The sequence below is a fragment of the Rhinopithecus bieti genome, unplaced genomic scaffold (genome assembly GCF_001698545.2).
Source record: "Rhinopithecus bieti isolate Rb0 unplaced genomic scaffold, ASM169854v2 scaffold_32008, whole genome shotgun sequence".
NCBI lineage: Eukaryota > Metazoa > Chordata > Mammalia > Primates > Cercopithecidae > Rhinopithecus > Rhinopithecus bieti.
In genome coordinates, this window is record NW_016814433.1 from 831,812 (window position 1) to 851,929 (window position 20,118).

Genomic DNA, 20,118 nt, shown 5'->3' on the forward strand with positions numbered 1-20,118 from the left:
TCTTCTCTTGGTTCTATTTGTTCTCCCATGACCATCTGTTTCTTTTCTTTCTACTTTCAGGAATATGTTATGAGACTGCCAAGGTATTGTTTATCTTTATGTATGAAGAATCACCCTAAGCCAAAATGCTTTTAGAACAGACACGACTGTTCTAAATACAATATTTCAAATTGCTGATGTCTGTAATCCTGGTTTTGTTTTAGTTTTTCTAGTTGCACTTTGCTGATTCTAATCAAATTGTTTCTCCTCATCTTTCCTTCTTTTCCCTATACTCAACCCCCATCTTCTTTCCGCTTGATTTTTCTAGTCAAACTCAAACCAAACAAAGGCCACCTTTCTTGTTACATACACAATTCAATCACTTTAGTTCATTCACGATAATCACAGTATTTCGGTTGCTGTTGTTGTTTTTAAAGTTACTACTCATGCTCTTTTTTTTTTTTTTTTTGAGATGGAGTCTTGCTCTGTCACCCAGGCTGGAGTGCAGTGGCAGCCCACTGCAGCCTTTACTGTAGGGGCTTAAGTGTCCTTCCCACCTCAGCTTCCAGAGGGGCTGGGACTACAGGTGTGCACCACCACACCCAGCTAATTAAAAAGGTTTTTTTGTAGAGATGGGGGTTTCCTCCTGTTGCCCAGGCTGGTCTTGAACACCTGTTCCTGTGCTCACAAGATCCACCTGCCTCCACTTTGGCCTCCTAATGTGCTGATTATAGGCTAGAGCCACTACACCCAGCTTACTCATGATTTCTTTTAACATCGAAAGTTACAACTCATGATAAGCTGCTTTCTTCCCCATCTCTAAGGTTTTGAGATTCTGGAGGAGTGAAGGTTATTGAGAGTCACCAATATTTACTGAGAGCACTCCAGCATTTCTGTATGCTGGACAACAATTTTGTAGCCTGAGCAACAGAGAAAGATCCCATCTCAAAAATAAAAAATAAAACAAATTTTTTAAAAATGAGAAAGGCAGACCCTGCCCCTGCCTTGGAGCTTACAGTCTAGAAAAGAAGACAGAGGCAGAGAGCCATGGCTTATGGCTGGAATGCCAGCACTTTGGGAGGCCATGGCGGGTGGATCACCTGAGGCCAGGAGTTCCAGATCAGCCTGGTCAACATGATGAAACCCCGTCTCTACTAAAAATACAAAAAGCAGACAGGTATGGTGGTGTGGGCCTGTAAACCCAACTACTCAAGAGGCTGAGGCAGGAGAACCGCTTGAATCCAGGAGGTGGAGGCTGCAGTTAGCTGAGATTGCACCACTGCACTCCAGCCTGGGCAACAGAGGGAGATCCTGTCTCAAAAAGAAAAAAAAAAAAGGGCCGGCGCAGTGGCTGACTGCCTGCAATCCCAACACTTTGGGAGGCCGAAGCAAGTGGATCACGAGGTCAGGGGTTCGAGACCAGCCTGGCCAACATGGTGAAACCCCCGCCTCTACTAAAAATACGAAAATTAGTCGGGCTTGGTGGCGGATGCCTGTAATCCCAGCTACTCCAGAAGCTAAGGCAGGAGAATCGCTTGAAACCGGAAGGCAGAGGCTGCGGTGAGCCGAGATGGCGTCATTGCACTCCAGCCTGGGAAACTAGAGAGAACTCCGTCTCAACCCACAAAGTAATTATAATTAAATTATAATTGTGTCAAATGCTACATAGTAGTATGTTATCAAAATACTGTGTGCTGAACATTTCGTAATTATTATTATTTTTTGAGACACAGTCTTGCTCTGTTGCCCAGGCAGTGGCTAGATCTCAGCTCGCTGCAGCCTCCGCCTCCCAGGTTCAAGAGATTCTCCTGCCTCAGGCACCCGAGTAGATGGATTACAGGTGCGCACCACCACGCCTGGCTAATTTTTGTATTTTTAGAAGAGACGAGGTTTCACCATGTTGGCCAGGCTGGTCTCGACTTCCTGACTTCAGGTGATCCATCCGCCCAGGCCTCCCAAAGTGTTGGGATTACCGTCGTGAGCGACCGCGGCCGGCCTTGATAATTTTTAACTGAAACTGTATAAGTAAGCAGACTGTAGACTCTTGCCCTATTTTCAAAACTGCAGAAGCATTGCTAGCGTCTTATTAAAATTAAATCACTTCTCGGTAACAAGAGTTGGACCGGGTCCACAACAGATGTCATACCTTAGAATGAGTACCAAGCGCTTTACTTTTTAATCTTTAAGAGAATCTGTGTATTACAAACAAACATTTCCATAAACCAATATTTGATCGCAGCAAGTGTGTAATACTTTCTGGATCACGCCCATTTTCACATGCTGTTGGCTAATCAAAAACAAAAATCCCAATTTGGGGTATGGCTTTATTTTCTAAAGCGGGCGTTGGGGGTGGGGGGGAGAATTAACAGACTTTCTCCTCCACGTCAAGCATGAAACGTGGTGCTTTGAAACCTGCTACCTGACGCGCTGTGCACAACACAAGAGAAACTTACGATCTACGCCTATTAGAAGCGTCACGTCAGGAAATAGGTTTCTCCCGACCAAACTAAAAATAGCAACTCCGCCCACTCGTTCTCAACCCCTTTAGCCCGCTTTGTTTTCTCCACAGCACTCATCCATCACTAGTATTTTTATTGATTTTTCCATGGTCCTTTCCTTCCTCCCAGACCTCCAGGCCGTAAGCATGGAGAGAGCCTGAGTTCCCGCGACCGCGTAGGGCAGCGTCGGAGTCAATCCGCGGGAACGCCTGTCACAAGATGAAAACACAGCCAAGAGGGGAAAGGAACAAAAAACTAGTTCAGATCCCCGTGAGGGTCACTTCCAGATCGGCCTGGCAGTACCTGGTACCGGGACAGGGCGGGCTCTTCATCGCCGCCGCCGGGGCCCCGAAGGCGAACGACTAAGAAGGAGCAGTCTTCTGCGTCCCACAGGAAGAGCTCTCCGCCGAGGCCAAAGACCACGTTCCTCGTCAGCAACTGCAGCGGCGGCGACGAAGGCAACGACGAAGAAGCTGGTTTCTCAGCTTCGGCTGGACTCTGGTTTTTCAGTCTCTCCCGGAGCCGCAAGAACACGACGTGGTTAGGAAGCCAGGTCTGCCACAGCTCGCCGTCGCCCACTGGCCCTTCAGCGGCCGCCATCTTGGCCCAACTGCTCTTCTCACTCCAGTTGCTCAGCCCGCCGCTGAGCGCAGCCAATCCGCGGCCGTCCACTCACTGCTTCGGCCAATCACCAAGCAGGCGGCCCGGAAGCTCGAGAGGCTCGTGCCAGGGGAGGGGCGAGGGCGAGGCCAGCCCACCGGGCAGGGGCGTCGCCAAGGGACACCCAATCACCATTATTTCTGAAGCCCAAGGGGGCGGGACGAGAAGTCAGCAGAATGGTGATGCTAGTGGAAGTCTAGCACCTGGGGAGAGACAGACTTGTGTATCTAATTGCCTATTGGACACCTCCATCTGGGTAAACTCAGGCATCCAGAACTTTCCCTCAAGATTTACTTCCCTCAGTGCAGGTTGGGCTGGCCTCACACATTTCGCCTGGATGCCTAAATCTGTTTCCACATGGGGCCGGGCGGTAATACAACACTTCCCAGAATACCCTGCGATCCAAGAGCGGTCTGCACGCGGAAACTACAACTCCCAGGGGTCTGTGCGCGCCGTCAGGGGGCGGGGCTTGCGGCCTTGTCTCCCGCGGAGAGGAGATGGCGGAGTCATTGAGGTCCCCCCGCCGCTCCTTGTACAAATTGGTGGGCTCGCCGCCTTGGAAAGAGACTTTCCGGCAGGTGGGTGTGGGGTTTGCGCCGTGGTCACTATCTCAGTCCGTCCCGGCGACCGCCGTCTTCCCTGCCTTCGCCTTAGCCCTGCTGGGTGGAGCAGGTGCCAGTGCGTGCCTGGTCTGTGGAAGCGGACCTCAAACCCAGGCCTCCTGACTGTAGAGTGTGGGATTAGCCCGGGTCGGCCCAGTCCTAGAAAGCCTTGTTTTTGGATTCGGTTTTGTTTTGATTTAAAGTGTGGTCATGACATCACCCTTTGCACCTCTGCAGTAACACTATCTACTGTTGCTGCGGAGGTGGCCGCCGAGAGAGACACTTTGCCTACGTTCGTCTTGTGAGATAGAGATGATTTCTATTCTAGAGAGTAGTAAACCGAGGCTTAGAAGAGCGCTCCACCTCAGTTCTGGCCTCTTCTGGACACAGTGTGGTTGCTAGTAAGTAATGTCCAAGAAAGGAACCCGACGCAAGAAAGATAGCAGATATAGCAGTTTCTCAGCCTTGACAATGGACATTTTGAGGGAGATATTTACATGTTGTGGAGGGCTGTTTAAGCCACATCTCGGGCCTCTACCCACTAGATGCTAATAGTCCTATAACTAGAATTGTGACAACCAAAAATGTCTCCAAGCATTGCCAAATGTTCCTTGGCGGACAGAACCTCCCTGAGTTCAGAAACGTTGCTGTGCAGGAAGGCTGTTACCCAGCCATATCTAGAGTAGCAAGAATTTGGAAGGAATATAAATGTTGTGTAATAGGACATTGGATGCTGAGAGATTATGCACACAACCATTAAGGAAACTGGCAAGCTAGAATAAAAAATATGGTTATATGTAAATACATGTACAAAGCATTGTAGTTTTACGTATCTCTACAGAGGAATATGCAAAAGTAACACTAGTTAGTATTATCATTGAAATTTTGTGTCTGTAAACTTCCTTTAATGTTTTCCCAACTACTGTAAGAGTGTTTTTTAAAAGTAGAAATGCTTTTTTTTTTTTTCCTCCCCATGTTGCTCTTTTTTCCCAGAGATGCCTGGAGAGAATGAGAAACAGCCGAGACAGGCTCCTAAACAGGTACCGCCAGGCTGGAAGCAGTGGGCCAGGGAATGCTCAGAACACCTTTCTAGTGCAAGAGGTGATGGAAGAAGAGTGGAATGCTTTGCAGTCAATGGAGAATTGTCCAGAAGACTTGGCTCAGGTCAGGCTGGGCTATGTGTTTTCAGGAGGACTCCACCCAGAACGGCTACTGTCCTCTTTTACTTGTTTACTCGAGTCCCCTAAACCCACCATTCCCCTACCCCCATTTAGAATTCAACAGCTTTTTTTTTTTTTTTTTTTTTTTGGGGGGGGTCCCCCCCTTGGCCCCCGGGGGGGGGGGAAAGGGGCCCATCCGGCCACCCTGGCACCCGCCCCCCCCCACCTCCCCCCCCCCCCCGCCCGGGCGGCCCGTCCCCCCCCGCCCCCCCCCCCCACCACCCCCGGCTAGTTTTTTGTATTTTCAGTAGACACGGAGTTTCACCATGTTAGCCAGGATGGTCTCGATCTCCTGACCTCATGATCCACCTGCCTCCGCCTCCAAAAGTGGTGGGATTACAGGCGTGAGCCACTGCACCCGGCCTAGAATTCAACAGCCTTAACCCAGGCTTTTCTACCCTTAATGTTAGACTTGTCTAGATGAATTGTTCTGAAATACCAGACTGTAGATCTGCTCATCATTGCAACATCATAATTTATGAAACTAAAAAGAAAGAAATTTCATTTCTTGCCTCCACCCTTGGAAATTATGATTTAGTAGGCATAGGCTAGGAATCTCTTTCTTTCTCTCTTTTTTTTGTCTTGCTCTGTCGCCCAGGCTGGAGTGCAGTGGCAAGATCTCGGCTCACTGCAGCCTCCACCTCGTGGGTTCAAACGATTCTCCTGCCTCAGCCTCCCAAGTAGCTGGGATTACAGATGTGTGCCACCATGCCTGGCTATTTTTTTTTCTGTTTTTAGCAGGGATGGGGTTTCACCATGTTGGCCAGGCTGGTCTTGAACACCTGACCTCAAGTGATCTGCCCACCTCAGGAATCGCTTTCTAAAACGTTCTCCAGAAACTTTCAGATTCTAATCTCAGCCAGCGTTGGGAGCCATGTGTGGAAAAGATACCATTTATAGTGTATCAGGAAAAGCACTGGATTCGAAGTCAGGAGTTCCAGAATTTGAATCCTGGTTTGGCTATTGACTCTTCAGTCTGCCTCTCTGAGGTTTAGTTTTGACATTTATAAAATGAGAAGATCATGTTTTCAGCATTGTAAGGATTATGTAAGAAAATGCGGGCAACTGTTTGAAACCATCAACACACTGTGTAATAATAATGCATTATTCAGTGGCTTCTATGTGTCCTACAATACACCAATGTTTGCCATATATTACCACAATTAGTACTCACAGTAACCCTCTTAGATAGATTTTATTTCCACTTTACAGAGGCCAAAACTGAGATTTGCAGAGACTAGGAACTTTTCCTGTGATTACATAGCCTTAGAAGAAAATGTACCTAACTCCTACCCCATATCGTCTCTTCAAAAGTGGGTACCATTATTTTGTCACTGGGTAGTTGGGTCATTTGTTGATGATGTGTCAGCATGACAGCCTTACCCCACTGTCAGCATATTGTGCAGGAGGACTGGACTGATTCTGTCCGACAAATCTGGGTTCTTCAAGCCAGCCTCCAAGAATGAATCATCGTGGGGCTTGGTTGGTGATTAATACTTCAAACTTCTGATGCCTCCCCTTTCTCTTCCAGTTGGAGGAGCTGATAGACATGGTTGTACTGGAGGAAATTCAACAGGAGCTGATTGACCAAGGTAACCCCTAGGAGTAGTCCTTCCTTACCTGTATTTAGCTTCTCAAATGCTGTGACCTTTCCTCCAATCAGAATTAGTTCATAAGTCCCCTTTGTCTACCTCTATCGATCAAGTGTCCAAAAGGCTCCTTTTGCACTCTGACATCTTGGCTGTCTAGCTTCCCAATAATAAGGGTCTCCAGGGTGCTAGGCTTTGTGCTAAGAACTCATTTAATGATGCTGTTTTCTCCACGTGACTGCCCTGTAAGATAGTAGCATTAGAACAGAAGGTGGTGTTCTCATGCAGGTCATACAGCTAGTAAGTGGAGGAGATGGGAAGCAAAATCAGTTGTGTGAATCCAGTTCTCATGTTTCTTCTACCATCCTGCCTCTCTATTAATGGGTTAATAGTTCACTGAGGGTGGTGGCTTATGCCTGTAATCCCAGCACTTTGAGAGGCTTAGGCAGGAGTATTGCTTGAGGCCAGTTGAAGACCGTCATGGGCAACATAACAAGACCCTCTACAAAAGTAAAAAATAAAAAAGTTAGCTGAGTGTGGTAGCACATACTTGTAGCCTCCCTCATCCAGAAGGCTTAGGCAGGAGGATCACTTGAACCCAAGAGTTTAAGGTTATAGTGAGCTATAATCGTACCACCTCACTCCAGCCTGGCTGACAGAGTGAGATCCTGTCTCTTAAAAAATAAATAAATAAAAAGTAAACCTGTTACTTTACAGGATACAGTGACAGTGCGTGGTCTGATCCCTTGCCCTATTCATTTCAAGTGCCACATTTTCTCTTAACTCCCCAGGGCCTGTGAGCATCCACTGCTTGAGGGAGGTGTCCATAGCACTGTGTAGAGAGCATAATTTTGTACTTTATATAGTTAAGTCATTTTTTCCATGTAGCCCTGATTTGATTAGGCCTTGTGTTTTTTTCTTTTCTTTTTCTTTTTTTTTGTTTTTTGAGACACGGTCGCTGCCCGAGCTAGAATGCAGTGGTGTGATCACAGCCCACTGCAGCCTTGACCTCCTGGGCTCAAGCGATCTTCCCACCTCAGCCTTCTGAGTAGCTGGGATCATAGACGTGTGCTACCACCCCTGGCTAATTTTTTTTATTAACTTTTTTTTTTTTTTTTTTTTTTTTAGCTAAAGATGATTAAAACAAGACAAAAAATTATTTATGTATTTATTTTTTTGAGACACGTTCTTGCTCTGTTGCCCAGACTGGAGTGCAGTGGTGTGATCATGGCTCACTGTGGTTTCATCTTCCTAAGCTCAACCAATCCTCCCATCTCAGCTTCCCGAGTAGCTGGGACCACAGGTGTGCACCACCATGCCCAGCTAATTTTTTTTATTTTTTGTAGAGACAAGGTCTCACTATGTTGCCCAAGCTGGTCTTGAACTCCTCCCTGGTCTCATGTGATCCCCCCACCTCAGCCTGCCAATGTTTTGAGATTACAGGCGTGAGCCAACATGCCTATCCTAATTTTTTTTTATTTTTTGTAGAGACAGGGTCTCACTGTGTTGCCTAGGCTGGTCTCAAACACCTGGACTCAAACCATCTTCCTACTTTAGCCTCCCAAAGTGTTGGGATTATAGACATGAGGCATGGCCCCCAGCCTTAGGCTTCTTTTTTTTTTTTTTGAGACGGAGTCTCGCTCTGTCGCCCAGGCTGGAGTGCAGTGGCCGGATCTCAGCTCACTGCAAGCTCTGCCTCCCGGGTTCACGTTATTCTCCTGCCTCAGCCTCCGGAGTAGCTGGGACTACAGGCGCCCACCACCTCGCCTGGCTAGTTTTTTTTGTATTTTTTAGTAGAGACGGGGTTTCACCGTGTTAGCCAGGATGGTCTCGATCTCCTGACCTCGTGATCCGCCCGTCTCGGCCTCCCAAAGTGCTGGGATTACAGGCTTGAGCCACCGCGCCCGGCCAAGGCTTCATTTTTATGACCTGTAAAATGGAGATAATACCTTATACATTTGTTGTAAGGCTTAAATAACGTGTAGAAGACTTAGTGCATTGCCTGGCATATAGAGAGCTTTCAGTAATCAACAGCTATTGTTATGATGAGGCAAGAGCACAAACCCTTGAGTCATACCTCTAAGATTCACTTGGCTTTACCACTTTAATTTGTGTGGCACCGACCAAAGCACTTAATTTCCCTGTGCCTCAGTTTCTTCACCTTAGAAATAAGGATAATGGTGAAGAAGTTAATATATGTAAGGGACTTAAAATAGCATTTGACACATAAGTGCCATGCAAGTGTTAGTTGTTAATGATTGTTGCTGTTGACTCCAGTTAGACTGTAAATTCCTTATCATCTTTTTTAATTGATTTTCCCTTCCCCCCACCTACAAAACCTATCTTAGTGGTGAAACATAAGCCTCACCAAATGTTTATTTTGGGGCACATTTAATAAATCTGAAGTGACAAAGATTTACTGTGTTGTGCTGTACTCAGCCATAGGAACATTCTGAAGCAGAAGTTGGCAGACTTTTTGTGAAGAACCAGATAGCAAATACTTTAGACTTTACAGACCATGTGGTCTTTGGCATAACTCCTCAACTCCGCGGTTCTAGTGGAAAAGCAGTTATAGACACCACATAAACAAATAAGCATGACTGTAGTGTTCTGACCCCTTCCCTAATGTCTAGACTATGAGCTCAATAAGGGCAGGACAGTCTTTTTCATCTTTGTGCCCCTGTGACTAGCACATACTAGGTACTGTTGTATGTTTGCTGAATGAATGAGCACACAGATTCTGAGCAACACAGATTCCAAGTATGTGGACATACTTGGAAAGCAGATCTCTTTTGACTCAGCAGGTCGTCCTGGCGTCAGAAATCAGTTCTCTCTTTTTTTTTTTTTTGACACAGAGTCTCGCTCTGTCGCTCAGGCTGGAGTGCAGTGGCGCAATCTCGGCTCACTGCAACCTCCGCCTCCCGGGTTCAAGTGATTCTCCTGCCTCAGCCTCCCGAGTAGCTGGGATTACAGGCGCGCACCACATGCTGGGCGAATTTTTTGTATTTTTTAGTAGAGCTGGGGTTTCACCATGTTGGCCAGGCTGGTTTCGAACTCCTGACCTCAAGCCTGCCTCAGCCTCCCAAAGCGCTGGGATTACAGGCGTGAGCCACCTTGTCTGGCCAGCAATCAGTTCTCTTGGTCAGCTTTCCTTAGTTGCCTGTGGGACCCTGTCAAACCCTGTCTGTGCTCGTATGGCCTCTGGAGATGTGTGTGAAAATTGTCTCTTTGGCCCTTACCCTACTTTACCTCTTGTGCTCACAAAAGGGGGACAGAGAGGAGGGAGAGGGATCCAGCAAGATGAAGCCAGCCTGAGAGAGCAGTAAAAACCAGTGATGGCTGTTGTGGTTTTGCCCAAATCTTTTCCTTGTGTGAAGGAAGCCTTTGGCAGTGAAGCTTAGAATTAAATAGAGGGCAAGCTGAAGCACGGTGAAGCACTCCATCTGCCTTTGCCTTGCAGAGCAGTCCATCATCCGCGAGTATGAGAAGAGCTTGCAGTTTGATGAAAAGTGTCTCAGCATCATGCTGGCTGAGTGGGAGGCAAACCCACTCGTCTGTCCCGTATGTACAAAGTAAGAGTTTTGAAAACCTTTTCAGCATTATTTGTTCCCATTCCCCACTCCAAGGTGAATGGAATCTCCCCTGAGATTTGTTGCCTGAAAAGGTTTGGAGATCCAGTTCTGGTGGCCATGATGCTCTGGGATCCTAATTCTGCTTCTAGGTACAACCTGAGAATCACAAGCGGTGTGGTGGTGTGTCAGTGTGGCCTGTCCATCCCATCTCACGTGAGTGTTCCACACAAGATTTCATGATACTTTTTCCCACACGGATCTACTTTCTTGAAGATCTTCAAGCACTGTCTTGGAGCCCATTGTGCATATTTCTTCCCAGTTTTATGTTCAGTGGTGTCACATTGGTAGCTTCAAATCAGCCATGGTGAGAATATCTATGGCATGAAAATTGGCAAACAGTACATATCAGGGTTTTTAGGGCCCTGGAGAGCTACCACTGCTTAAGGTTTTTATGGAGACCTCAGCTTGGGATTGGAAACGCCTGTATCTGACGTTTCATAAAAATTTTCTATAAATGAAGACATACCTAATTCAGAATGTAAGCTTTAGCTGGGCGCGGTGGCTCAAGCCTGTAATCCCAGCACTTTGGGAGGCTGAGGCAGGAGAATGACGTAACCCGGGAGGTGGCGCTTGCAGTGAGCCGAGATCCGGCCACTGCACTCCAGCCCGGGCGACAGAGCGAGACTCCGTCTCAAAAAAAAAAAAAAAAAAAAAAAGAGATCTTGGTACAGTCATGGGCCCAAGAGTGTCCTTAAGGCTCCAAGGAATCAAGCCGTCACAGTGAGCCACAGTTATATTGGTTGGCATGAGGAATGAGGATTTTCCATCTGTTGGCTATCAAGTCACTGAGAGGAGGTTGAACTATTTTATTTTTTAGACTTCTGAGTTGACAGAGCAGAAGCTTCGTGCCTGTTTAGAGGGTAGTATAAATGAGCACAGTGCACATTGTCCCCACACACCTGAATTTTCAGTCACTGGAGGAACAGAAGAAAAGTGCAGTCTTCTCATGAGCTGTCTGGTAAGCCTCTCCTGGGACGCAGTCTGTGGTAAGAGGGGCCTGTGCTTGGTTTTATTCCTGCCTCGATAGAAATAATGACCTAGAAACAGGTAAATGTTTAATGCAGTGTATTATCTGAGGAATTTACTCCATAGAAAAGTGAAGGTAACAAGTCATGTCGACTCAAAGGCCAGTCAGAAAGGAAGAGGCAGCATAGGATCATGGCAAGAGGATTGGTCTGGGAGTTAGGACGTGTGGCTCCATACCTTCTCCTGATAGATCAGCACGGTGGTTTTGGATTCAGCTGGTCATTTCATCGTCATAAGACCCAAATAGGCCATGCTGGCATCACTTTTGCAGAAGGAAACAGGGCAGAAAGCATAGCAGGGCAGCCTTAAGTTTGTCTGTCGGTGGAATTTTCACAGGTCCAAGGGCTAGTCGCTAGCCTGAGTGACAACTGAGGTGTGAGGGCTGGGAACACAAGTGGGTATGGGAACCACCTGTCTTAGAAGCGTGCTATAGGAACCAGTATCTCTCATAATCCATTTATCTATCTATGTATATATATGTGTACATGTGTGTATATATATATATATATCATACAAACACACATAAAACCAATATGATATATATTATTATTGCTTTTAGATTCCAGGCAGGGGGAGCCTTGGGATTAGGAGCACACTGTACTTCAGGTAGTTCATAGCCATGGCCTTCTGCTGGGTGTTTAGAGTTCCTTCATGGCCCTCTCATTGCAAATGCAAGTAACCTACAGGGGTCATTTTTATTATAAGCAACATTGCCTAGTAACAGCCATTTCACCTTTATCAAGTTTCTTCCATAGGTATTTAATTCTACTCATTCATTAAAAAAACAATGAATTGAGGACTCATTAAAATTGAGAAATACACATCTCTCATGGAGCTCAAGCCTTGGGTTGATAGTAAGAGAACAGAATAAACAGGCAGTACCCTGGAGAGCTGTAGCGGGAGGGCTTATGGGAGTTCAGAGGAGGGTGATCTCCTTTATGGTGACACCTTCCTGGAGGAGGCATTTAATTTGGCCTTGAAGTGTGGAACCGATCTGGACAGACATGGAGATCTGGCGAGTTGTGGGGGTAGAGCTTAAGTGGGAGATCCCCACATAGAGGAACAAGGCAGAGAAGCAGAAAACTGGAGTGTATACAAAGAGCATCTTGTTCTACTTCGCTGGAGCATTAGGTTCATGAGGGAGAGAGGATAGTTCCTGTTAGGAATAGGAAACAGATTCAGAGAAGTGATGTCATCTGGCCAAAATTTTATTACTAATAAGCGATAGAGCTGGTGTTAGACCCCAGGTCTTTGTGCTTCCAGTGCCCCTGCTGTTTCCTGCTCCAGGCTCCGGCCTTGGTGGAAGGAAGCCATTTTCCATCAGCTTGTGTGGAAAGAGATACAGCAGGTGAAAGTTTAAATAAAACACCTCACTACTTCCTGTTGACTACAGGCATATGTTCCCTTCTGTTCCAGCTCTCTAGCACTGGTTGCAGATGCTCAAATATGCAGTGCTTTCAGGCCTCTGTGCTGTTGTTCATGCTGTTCTGTCTGAATGCCTTTGACTCCTCCCACTACATTTAAGCATCATTTGCACAGATATTTATTGAGCACTACAATATGCCACATACTTCATTCACCTGATTCCTCACAAGGAATTGGCCAGTCTCAGCCAGGCACAGTGGCTCATGCCTGTAATCCTAGCACTTTGGGAGGCTGAGGTGGGCAGATCACCTGAGGTCAGGAGTTCAAGACCAGCCTGGCCAACATGGTGAAGCCCCATCTGTACTAAAAATACAAAACTTAGCTGGGCATGGCGGTGGGTGCCTGTAATCCTAGCTACTCGGGAGGCTGGGGCAGGAGAATTGCTTGAATCCAGGATGTGGAGGTTGCAGTGAGCTGAGATTGCGCTGCTACACTCCAGCTTGGGACACGGAGTGAGACTCTGTGTCAAAAACAGAATTGGTGGATTGGTGGCCGAGTGCGGTGACTCACTCCTGTAATCCCCACACTTTGGGAGGCTGAGGCGGGCAGACCATCTGAGGTCAGGAGTTCAAGACCAGCCTGGCCAATATGATGAAACCCTGTCTCTACTAAAAATACAAAAAAATTAGGTGTGGTGGCGCACGCCTGTAATCCCAGCTACTCGGGAGGCTGAGGCAGGAGAATCGCCTGAACCCAGGAAGCAGAGGTTGCAGTGAGCGGAGATTATGCCACTGCTCTCCAGCCTGGGCAACAAGAGCGAAACTCCATCTCAAAAAATAAAAACCAAACAAAAAAAGAATTGGCCAGCCTGAGAAGTCTGTTCCTTTGGAGTCTGTGTTACCATTTTCAACAAACCTAATGAGGGCTGGCAGAGGGGAATTGGCCAGTCTCTCCTTGGGCTTCCACCATACCTCATGCCGTGTCATCTGTAACAGTGTTGCAGTTACCTGCTCATGTCTGTCCTTGAGGGCATGGCCCATATTTATTTTTGCTCCCAGCGCTTGGCATATAGTAATAAATACATGCTTAATATGTTTGTACAGATGAGTTAAGGTGGAGGGAGGAGAGTTGAAGAGGGCACAGGTCAGCTGGCTTTGGCTTCTGTCTTAGTAAGGTGAACATTGAGTCATCTACACAGATTAAAATGGTAGCAGAGCTGGAGTGTACAGCTCCTCGAGTAGGAAAGTCCCCTTAAGTGTGAAAGACCAAATGCTGGCGGGTGGATGAGAAGGGCAATTAAAGGGTAAGCGGAAGATTGCCTAATTGCCAAGTGTACAGCTTCAGCTCAGCATATAATTATGGACCCCAGTTATCCACTCACCTAACCGTCAGTGTCCTGTGGCTCAGAGCAGCAGTGAAGCTCAGTGGGAGGTGAGGTTTGGAAGGTGAGTGCTGTGTAGCAGTCTTGGAGATCATAGTTGTCAGTGCTGGCTCTGGGGCGGGCAGGGAGACCATTGTTGGGTAAGTGAGGGGTGAGGGGAGGTGGGGTTCACAGCAAATACGAGAAACACAGCCAGGCGCTGTGGTTCACAACTGTAATCCCAGCACTTAGGAAGGCTGAGGTGGGTAGATCACTTGAGGCCAGGAATTCAAGACCAGCCTGGACAACATGGTGAAACCTGGTCTCTACTAAAAATACAAAAATTAGCTGGGCCTGGTGGCTCGCACCTGTACTCCCAGCTACTTGGGAGGCTGAAGTGGGAGGATGGCTTGAGCTCAGGAGGCAGAGGTTGCAGTGAGCTGAGATGGCGCCATTGCGCTCCAGCCTGGGTGACAGTGAGATTGAGCCTCAAAAAATCAAAAAACAAGAAACAGGAGGGGGAAAGACAAAATTGTATTCTGTAGGTTCCGAGTTCAACATTTGGAAAGGTAGACATTTGGAATGCTGTAGTTCACTAGACCTTTGGTTTTCATTTAAGGGGGACTCAAGGACCATTGTGTTAGAATCCAGTGAAGTCAGGATGTAGGGAAGCTCAGCACAGATGGCTGAGGATGTGTTGGAAAATATGGATGGGTTACAGAAGATGGCACTATATTACAAGACTTAGGAGTATTTTGGATGTGACGGTGCTCAGGTGGTGGTCATGGAATAGAATATGCTAAACCACCTATTAGCAGGGTTACAGTGTCTTTTAGAGAAAGCCAAATATATTACCTGTGAAAGTGGTAAGAAACAAGGGTCACCTATTTATGCCTACTGTTTTATTATTGGAATGCTAAGCCTGAGGGCGTTATTGATCCCCTACTGCTCAAGGTCATTGCCAAGGTCTGATTTTTCACACAAAAAAATTTGCAACCTCCGGCATAAATTGGTTAAGGACAGATGATTCCTTAGCATAGTGGAGGGGCTGAGCCACCAAGGAGTCGGGAGCCAGTTTTACACTCAGGTGCCTACTGATCATATTACAGATCAACGGGAAGACGTTTTCTGCCCGTACTGATCACGCATGGTTGGTACCTCCCGTGATATGTACCTGCTTCAATCTTGTGTAGACTTGGAGTCTCATCTTCCTGCTGGGCTCTAAAAGCTCCAAGCTACCAAGAGTTTGAATACCATCTTTGTGGTCAGTAGTTTCCTGAGGGTGAGGATGTTTGATTAGTTCATCTACAGGATTTGATCTTAGCTTGAAGACTGTTGATGCTGACGGTTTCCAGGACAGTTGTTTGAAGGCTGCAGGACAGAGGTCCAGCAAAGCCAAAGAGGGGCGGTCATCGGTGGCCTTCATGACAAATTACACAACTGAACTAATTCAAACTGGACTCAGGAGACCTCATCTAATGTGTAGAATTCTCATTGATTACAACTTTTAACTATGTATCAGATGTCTTTCATGACTAGAATACAATTTAAGCTAATTCTTCTCCTGTTTAAACCTAGGCCTGTGATACTTGGGCTGTGATCCTCTAGAGCCAGCGTGGACTCACATCATTCTACGGGTTGAAAACAACTCACTCCCTGAGGAGCCTTGTACATACAAGCCTTTTATTTATAACTTATTTTGTATTTAAACTTTTAACCGATACTGCAGGAAAAAACACTTTCCCGACATCTCCGTTCTTGGTCTTTTGTGACTCAGGCTGAAGCGGGAGGAACAGAATAGATACACTGCTTTGGAGGAGATAAACCAATTTTATGTCTATCATGTTATACAAAAATCTAGAAATAATAGATTTGTACAGGAAAAATGGTAATAAATGAGCGCGCAAAACATATAATTTAAATTTGGTGTTTTTCCCCATGATATTAGGATGATAATCATTTCAAAGCATACGTCTAGCTTCAGAGTAGGACTTGTTCACTGGCCAGAGCTTGCCATGAAACTACGGCTTTCAGCGTCTGTCTGCTCTACTGCCTCCTGACAAAACTCTTGAGGTCTTCAAGAAAACTAATGTATTCCTGGTGCTCCAGGGCTGTGCTGAGCTCCACCAACTCATCTGCAAAAGTGTTGTCCACCCCTCGGTCCGCAAGGAAATCCATTAGGTGGTCATATAAGGCCTGCAAAGAACAACATTTACTAGTTAAAAAAAAAAAATCTGTAATGAACATTAAAATGTTTCTTTCTCCCCTTGAACTAGCACCCTTCCTTCCAAGGCCCAAAAGGTTCCCCCATCTTATCAAGCACTCACCCAGTCCAAGGAATCTGTGTTGAGTGTATAATTAGTATCCTTCCATTCAGACTCGCCACTGGACTGAAAGCTAACTTCCCTGATAGAGAAGATGTCATTCTCAGCCTCGTCTTCTTGTCCAACCTGAGAAGAAACAATATTTGGGGAAACTGAAGGGTTCTCCAGGATAAACCAGACTCACGCGAAGAAAGGGGGCCACTGACAGCATGAAACTGATCAGGTTTTAATAACCCTCTTCCCTCACTCCCCTCCTCTCCCCCCTTGCTGGGCTGGTCTAAGCTAGAAAGTCTTTAAATTTATGCTAAAAGGGACAGGAAGTTCCCAAGGGACACACTGTGATCCCCAGGGGCGCCAAGGGGCTAACACTCCATCCTGCATACCTCATCCTCTGGATAATGACAGTCCAACACAAGGGCCTTCTTGCCATCATTCTTTAGAACTTCAACCACGAAATTGGGAGTTGATGTCAGTTCAGGCTGGGGAAACAAGAAGTCAGTGCATGCCACTGCTGGAAGGAGATGAAAGCCTGGATCAAGGATCTCTGTTCAGAGTCTCCGATAGCCACCATTAGGATGTTACGTAGCCATTTTAATAGTCTTATGCCATACTATTCCCAAATGAAGAGCTTGATCTCACTTCTGTTGGCACCCTGCTTGTTTAAGTAACACACTGGGTTTTCAATTAAGGAATCTGGATACCAGCCTCCTCAGCTATGTGCCAATTAACTAAGTTTGTATCAGTTCCTTAACATTCCAAGCCTTTTCCTCCACCCATACACTGCAAAGCTTTCCTAAAGTTTCAAGATTCCAGCTTGACTGTTCCAGGAGTCTTCATAAGGGACCAGGGTCAAAGGCTGGGGAACCTGGCCATCCTTATGGCTGAATAACAGCAGCAGCTTTTCCTCTGATATGAAGCTCTGGGAGCAGACTGGGTCCAATGTCAGGGAGATGCTAGTTGGGGTGGCTGGGAAAGAAGCACACCAGAGAGCTGTGCCATCCACACCAGGTCATGACTCAACACTGTATTGATGGCTTTTGGGCAGAAGGTCTAGGGACTCTGTGGCCCTCATACTGGCTGGTTACCAGGCTGGGCACAGCACTTCCTAAAATGTCTGAAGAGTAGCCATGATCCAGTTAAAGTCTCTTATGCCCCTGGCATTCTTTTTTTTTTTTTGAAACAGACTGTTGTTCTGTTGCCAGGCTGGAGTGCAGTGGTGTGATCTCGGCTCATTGTAACCTCTGCCTCCCGGGTTCAAGCAATTCTCCTGCTTCAGCCTCCTGAGTAGCTGGGACTACAGGTGCCTGCCACCACGCCCAACTAAGTTTTGTATTTTTAGTAGAGATGGGGTTTCACCATGTTGGCCAGGATGGTCTCGATCTCTTGACCTTGTGATCTGCCCGTCTCGGACTCCCAAAGTGCTGGGATTACAGACATGAACCACCACATCTAGCCTGCCCCTGGCATTCTTATCTTGGTTAAATGGCTGTTGTGTATTACCAGCTTGTGACTGATACGTTAGGAACATTCCTCACATGCAAACACACCAAATGATAACCTCCAATATAAAAAATCTCCCCATAGGCCGGGCGTGGTGGCTCACGCCTGTAATCCTGGCAATTTGGGAGGCCAAGGTGGCTGGATCACTTGAGGTCAGGAGTTTGAGGCCAGCCTGGCAACCACGGTGAAACCCTGTCTCTACTAAAAATACAAAAATTAACCAGGTGTGGTGGCACACGTCTGTAATCCCAGCTACTCAGGAGGCTGAGGTAGGGGAATCGCTTGAACGTGGGAGGTGGAAGCTGCAGTGGGCACAGATCGCGCCACTGCACTCCAGCCTGGGCAATGGAGTGAGACCTTCTCTCAAAAACAACAACAAAACTCCCTATCATGGGAAAGGTTGAGAACATTTCATTTCCTTTCCATTAAGAGAACACTGCCAAACTACTAAGCCTGAGCTGGCAGACAGCAACGTATTTTGCCCCTGGAAAAAGGAAGAGGGCCACAGTCCTGTTAAAGCTGGCCAGAAACCACTGATTCCTCCTGCCTCAGGCTCCTGCATAGCTGGAACCACAGTCGTGCCATCATGCCCAGCTAATTTTTTTTTTTAAAACTTTCGTAGAGGCAGGGTCTTGCCATGTTACTCAGGCTGGTCCTCCTGGCCTCAAGGGATCTTTCTACCTTGCCCTCCCAAAGTGCTGGGATTTAGGCGTGAGCCATGCGCCTGGCCTTACAGGAAAAAAAAATATTTTTTTTTTTGAACGAGCAAAGAAAAACGCTCCTTCTCTAAGTCCCAGGGACAGCCTGTCAGAACTGAGGTAAAAGCTGATCATAGTGTTAAGCTTACCTCCTGTTCTTCAACCTTCTGCCCGTGCGAGGGTTCCTCCTCACCATCAAATGTTGGTGGGATGCTGTTGTTAATGTTGAAAGTGACAGTGATTCTAGAAGGGCAAGAGAAAACGTAACAGACAAGGCATCATTTTAACTGAGTAGGTTAACACACAAACATGGAGGCCTGCTACAGTTACAAAGGTGTATTGAAACAATGTCTCTATCCTAGCTGGCTGAATTATATGCAGAACTTCAAACAAGCTACGTGCCTACATCCAGTCCTCAGTGATTCAGCAGGTCTGAAGTGTGCCTACCATGCACCAGCTGCTGGAAGCCAAAGCTGGCTTCAGTTTCTCTCAGCCAAACAAGTCATGCATGGTTACTCCCAACAGGGTCAGTACCCCAGGGCTGCCATGTGTTGACTGGGCATCTCATGGCCACAAGCAGCTGACACTGCCCACCCCGGTCTTTCCAGGGAATCCTTGGTAAAAGTAAGGACCTGAGAGGCTAGTGAGATGGAACAGAAGCCCCTTTAGGAGCCTTTCCCCATAAGAAAATTTGCCCTGCAAGGAAAGGAAGAAGGAGCAATGGAGGGTTGCATCTGTTAAACACCGAGAGCAGCCCTGGCCCCGGGAAGGGGATGCCTCACAAAGAAAAAAAGGCTGTAGTAGAGAGTCATCCTTCAGAGTACTTGTGGGAAGTTTTATCATCACAAAGCAGGCCAGAGACACCAACTAGCGACCATTTTAAGGTGCAAGAAGCCACACCTGACAAATCATGTTCCAAAGTTTGAGTCAAAATTCCTGGGAGATAAAGTTTAGAACCGGAACTGCTGGACTATGCAACTCTGGCAGGCACTGTTCCATACAAGAGTACATGAACATGAAGTGCCGCCCCCTCGACTTGTGCTAACTAGCTGCTTTGCCAGGAAGTCACCTTTCCATAGCAACAGAAGCAGTCTGAGGTTGACACAATCGGTCTAATTCCAACTGTGCTGACCAAGCTGAGCTCCTGGGCACAGAAATGGAATGATGTTCGTCAGAGCATTATTTTTAATGGCCCCCAAATAGCTATGAAAACCTTGTGCAAATGGTTTTTAGGTGAGATTACAGAAGACACAATTGACCTGTGTAGGGAAAACCACACTACACAATAGCCAAGAGAATTGAGACCCTACTTCACATCATACTCAAAATGAATCACAGACCTCAACTAAGAGCTAAAACTAGAAAACTCTGAAAAAATTAAGGCATAAATCTTTACTACCTTGGGCAAGGCAGTGGTTTCTTAGATGTGACACTAAAAAAGCACAAGTTGCACTTGGTGAATTAGAAGCAAAGTAAAAAATAAATTAAAAAAGCACAAGCAACCAAAAAAATAGGTCAACTGAACTTCCTCAAAATCAAAACTTTTGTGTCAGAGGACATTACAAAGAAAAGAAAACCCACAAGATGAGGAACAATACTTGCAAATCATTAATTTGATAAGCTCATTATACCCAGAAAACTAAATAATTCTTTTTTTTTTTTTTT

The 20,118-nt window shown here is 46.6% G+C and overlaps 3 protein-coding genes across 10 annotated transcripts in view; 1 reads left to right on the forward strand and 2 right to left on the reverse strand.

Moving 5' to 3' along the window:
- The window catches only part of NUP88 (nucleoporin 88), a 36,680-nt gene extending 33,514 nt beyond the window's left edge, over positions 1 to 3,166 (reverse strand). For 2 of the 3 annotated variants that reach the window (XM_017850514.1, XM_017850513.1), the window contains exon 1: positions 2,781 to 3,123. In XM_017850514.1, coding sequence (XP_017706003.1) covers positions 2,781 to 3,077 — 297 coding nt within the window. In that variant the 5' untranslated portion in view covers positions 3,078 to 3,123. Of the gene's footprint in view, positions 1 to 2,780 lie in introns of all 3 variants that reach the window. The other variant, XM_017850512.1, reaches the window with a different exon arrangement.
- Positions 3,068 to 15,844, forward strand: RPAIN (RPA interacting protein). 6 transcript variants are annotated; one of them, XM_017850516.1, is made up of 7 exons: positions 3,068 to 3,715; positions 4,733 to 4,903; positions 6,491 to 6,551; positions 10,009 to 10,120; positions 10,270 to 10,333; positions 10,998 to 11,138; positions 15,510 to 15,844. In XM_017850516.1, exons 1-7 carry the CDS (start codon positions 3,635 to 3,637, stop codon positions 15,537 to 15,539), a joined length of 660 nt encoding a protein of 219 aa, XP_017706005.1. In that variant the 5' UTR covers positions 3,068 to 3,634; the 3' UTR covers positions 15,540 to 15,844. The 6 variants fall into 6 exon arrangements, 3 of the variants coding, with proteins under 3 accessions (XP_017706005.1, XP_017706006.1, XP_017706007.1); XR_001881193.1 differs by lacking the exon at positions 10,009 to 10,120 and having other exon boundaries at positions 15,510 to 15,842; XM_017850517.1 differs by lacking the exon at positions 10,998 to 11,138 and having other exon boundaries at positions 15,510 to 15,843.
- The window catches only part of C1QBP (complement C1q binding protein), a 7,717-nt gene continuing 3,193 nt past the window's right edge, over positions 15,595 to 20,118 (reverse strand). The window contains exons 3-6 of the mRNA XM_017850515.1: positions 18,603 to 18,696; positions 16,639 to 16,734; positions 16,259 to 16,381; positions 15,595 to 16,127 (exon numbers count right to left, since the gene is read on the reverse strand). Of these exons, the coding sequence (XP_017706004.1) occupies positions 15,978 to 16,127; positions 16,259 to 16,381; positions 16,639 to 16,734; positions 18,603 to 18,696 (463 nt within the window). The 3' untranslated portion in view covers positions 15,595 to 15,977. The remainder of the gene's footprint in view (positions 16,128 to 16,258; positions 16,382 to 16,638; positions 16,735 to 18,602; positions 18,697 to 20,118) is intronic.

Bases quoted from the DNA above. Each gene is read 5' to 3' on its own strand.
- RPAIN (XM_017850516.1), top strand. From the start codon at position 3,635: ATGGCGGAGTCATTGAGGTCCCCCCGCCGCTCCTTGTACAAATTGGTG. The intron at 10,334-10,997 runs GTGAGTGTTCCA...TTTATTTTTTAG, and splicing joins GCCTGTCCATCCCATCTCAC to ACTTCTGAGTTGACAGAGCA. The intron at 11,139-15,509 runs GTAAGCCTCTCC...GTTTAAACCTAG, and splicing joins GTCTTCTCATGAGCTGTCTG to GCCTGTGATACTTGGGCTGT.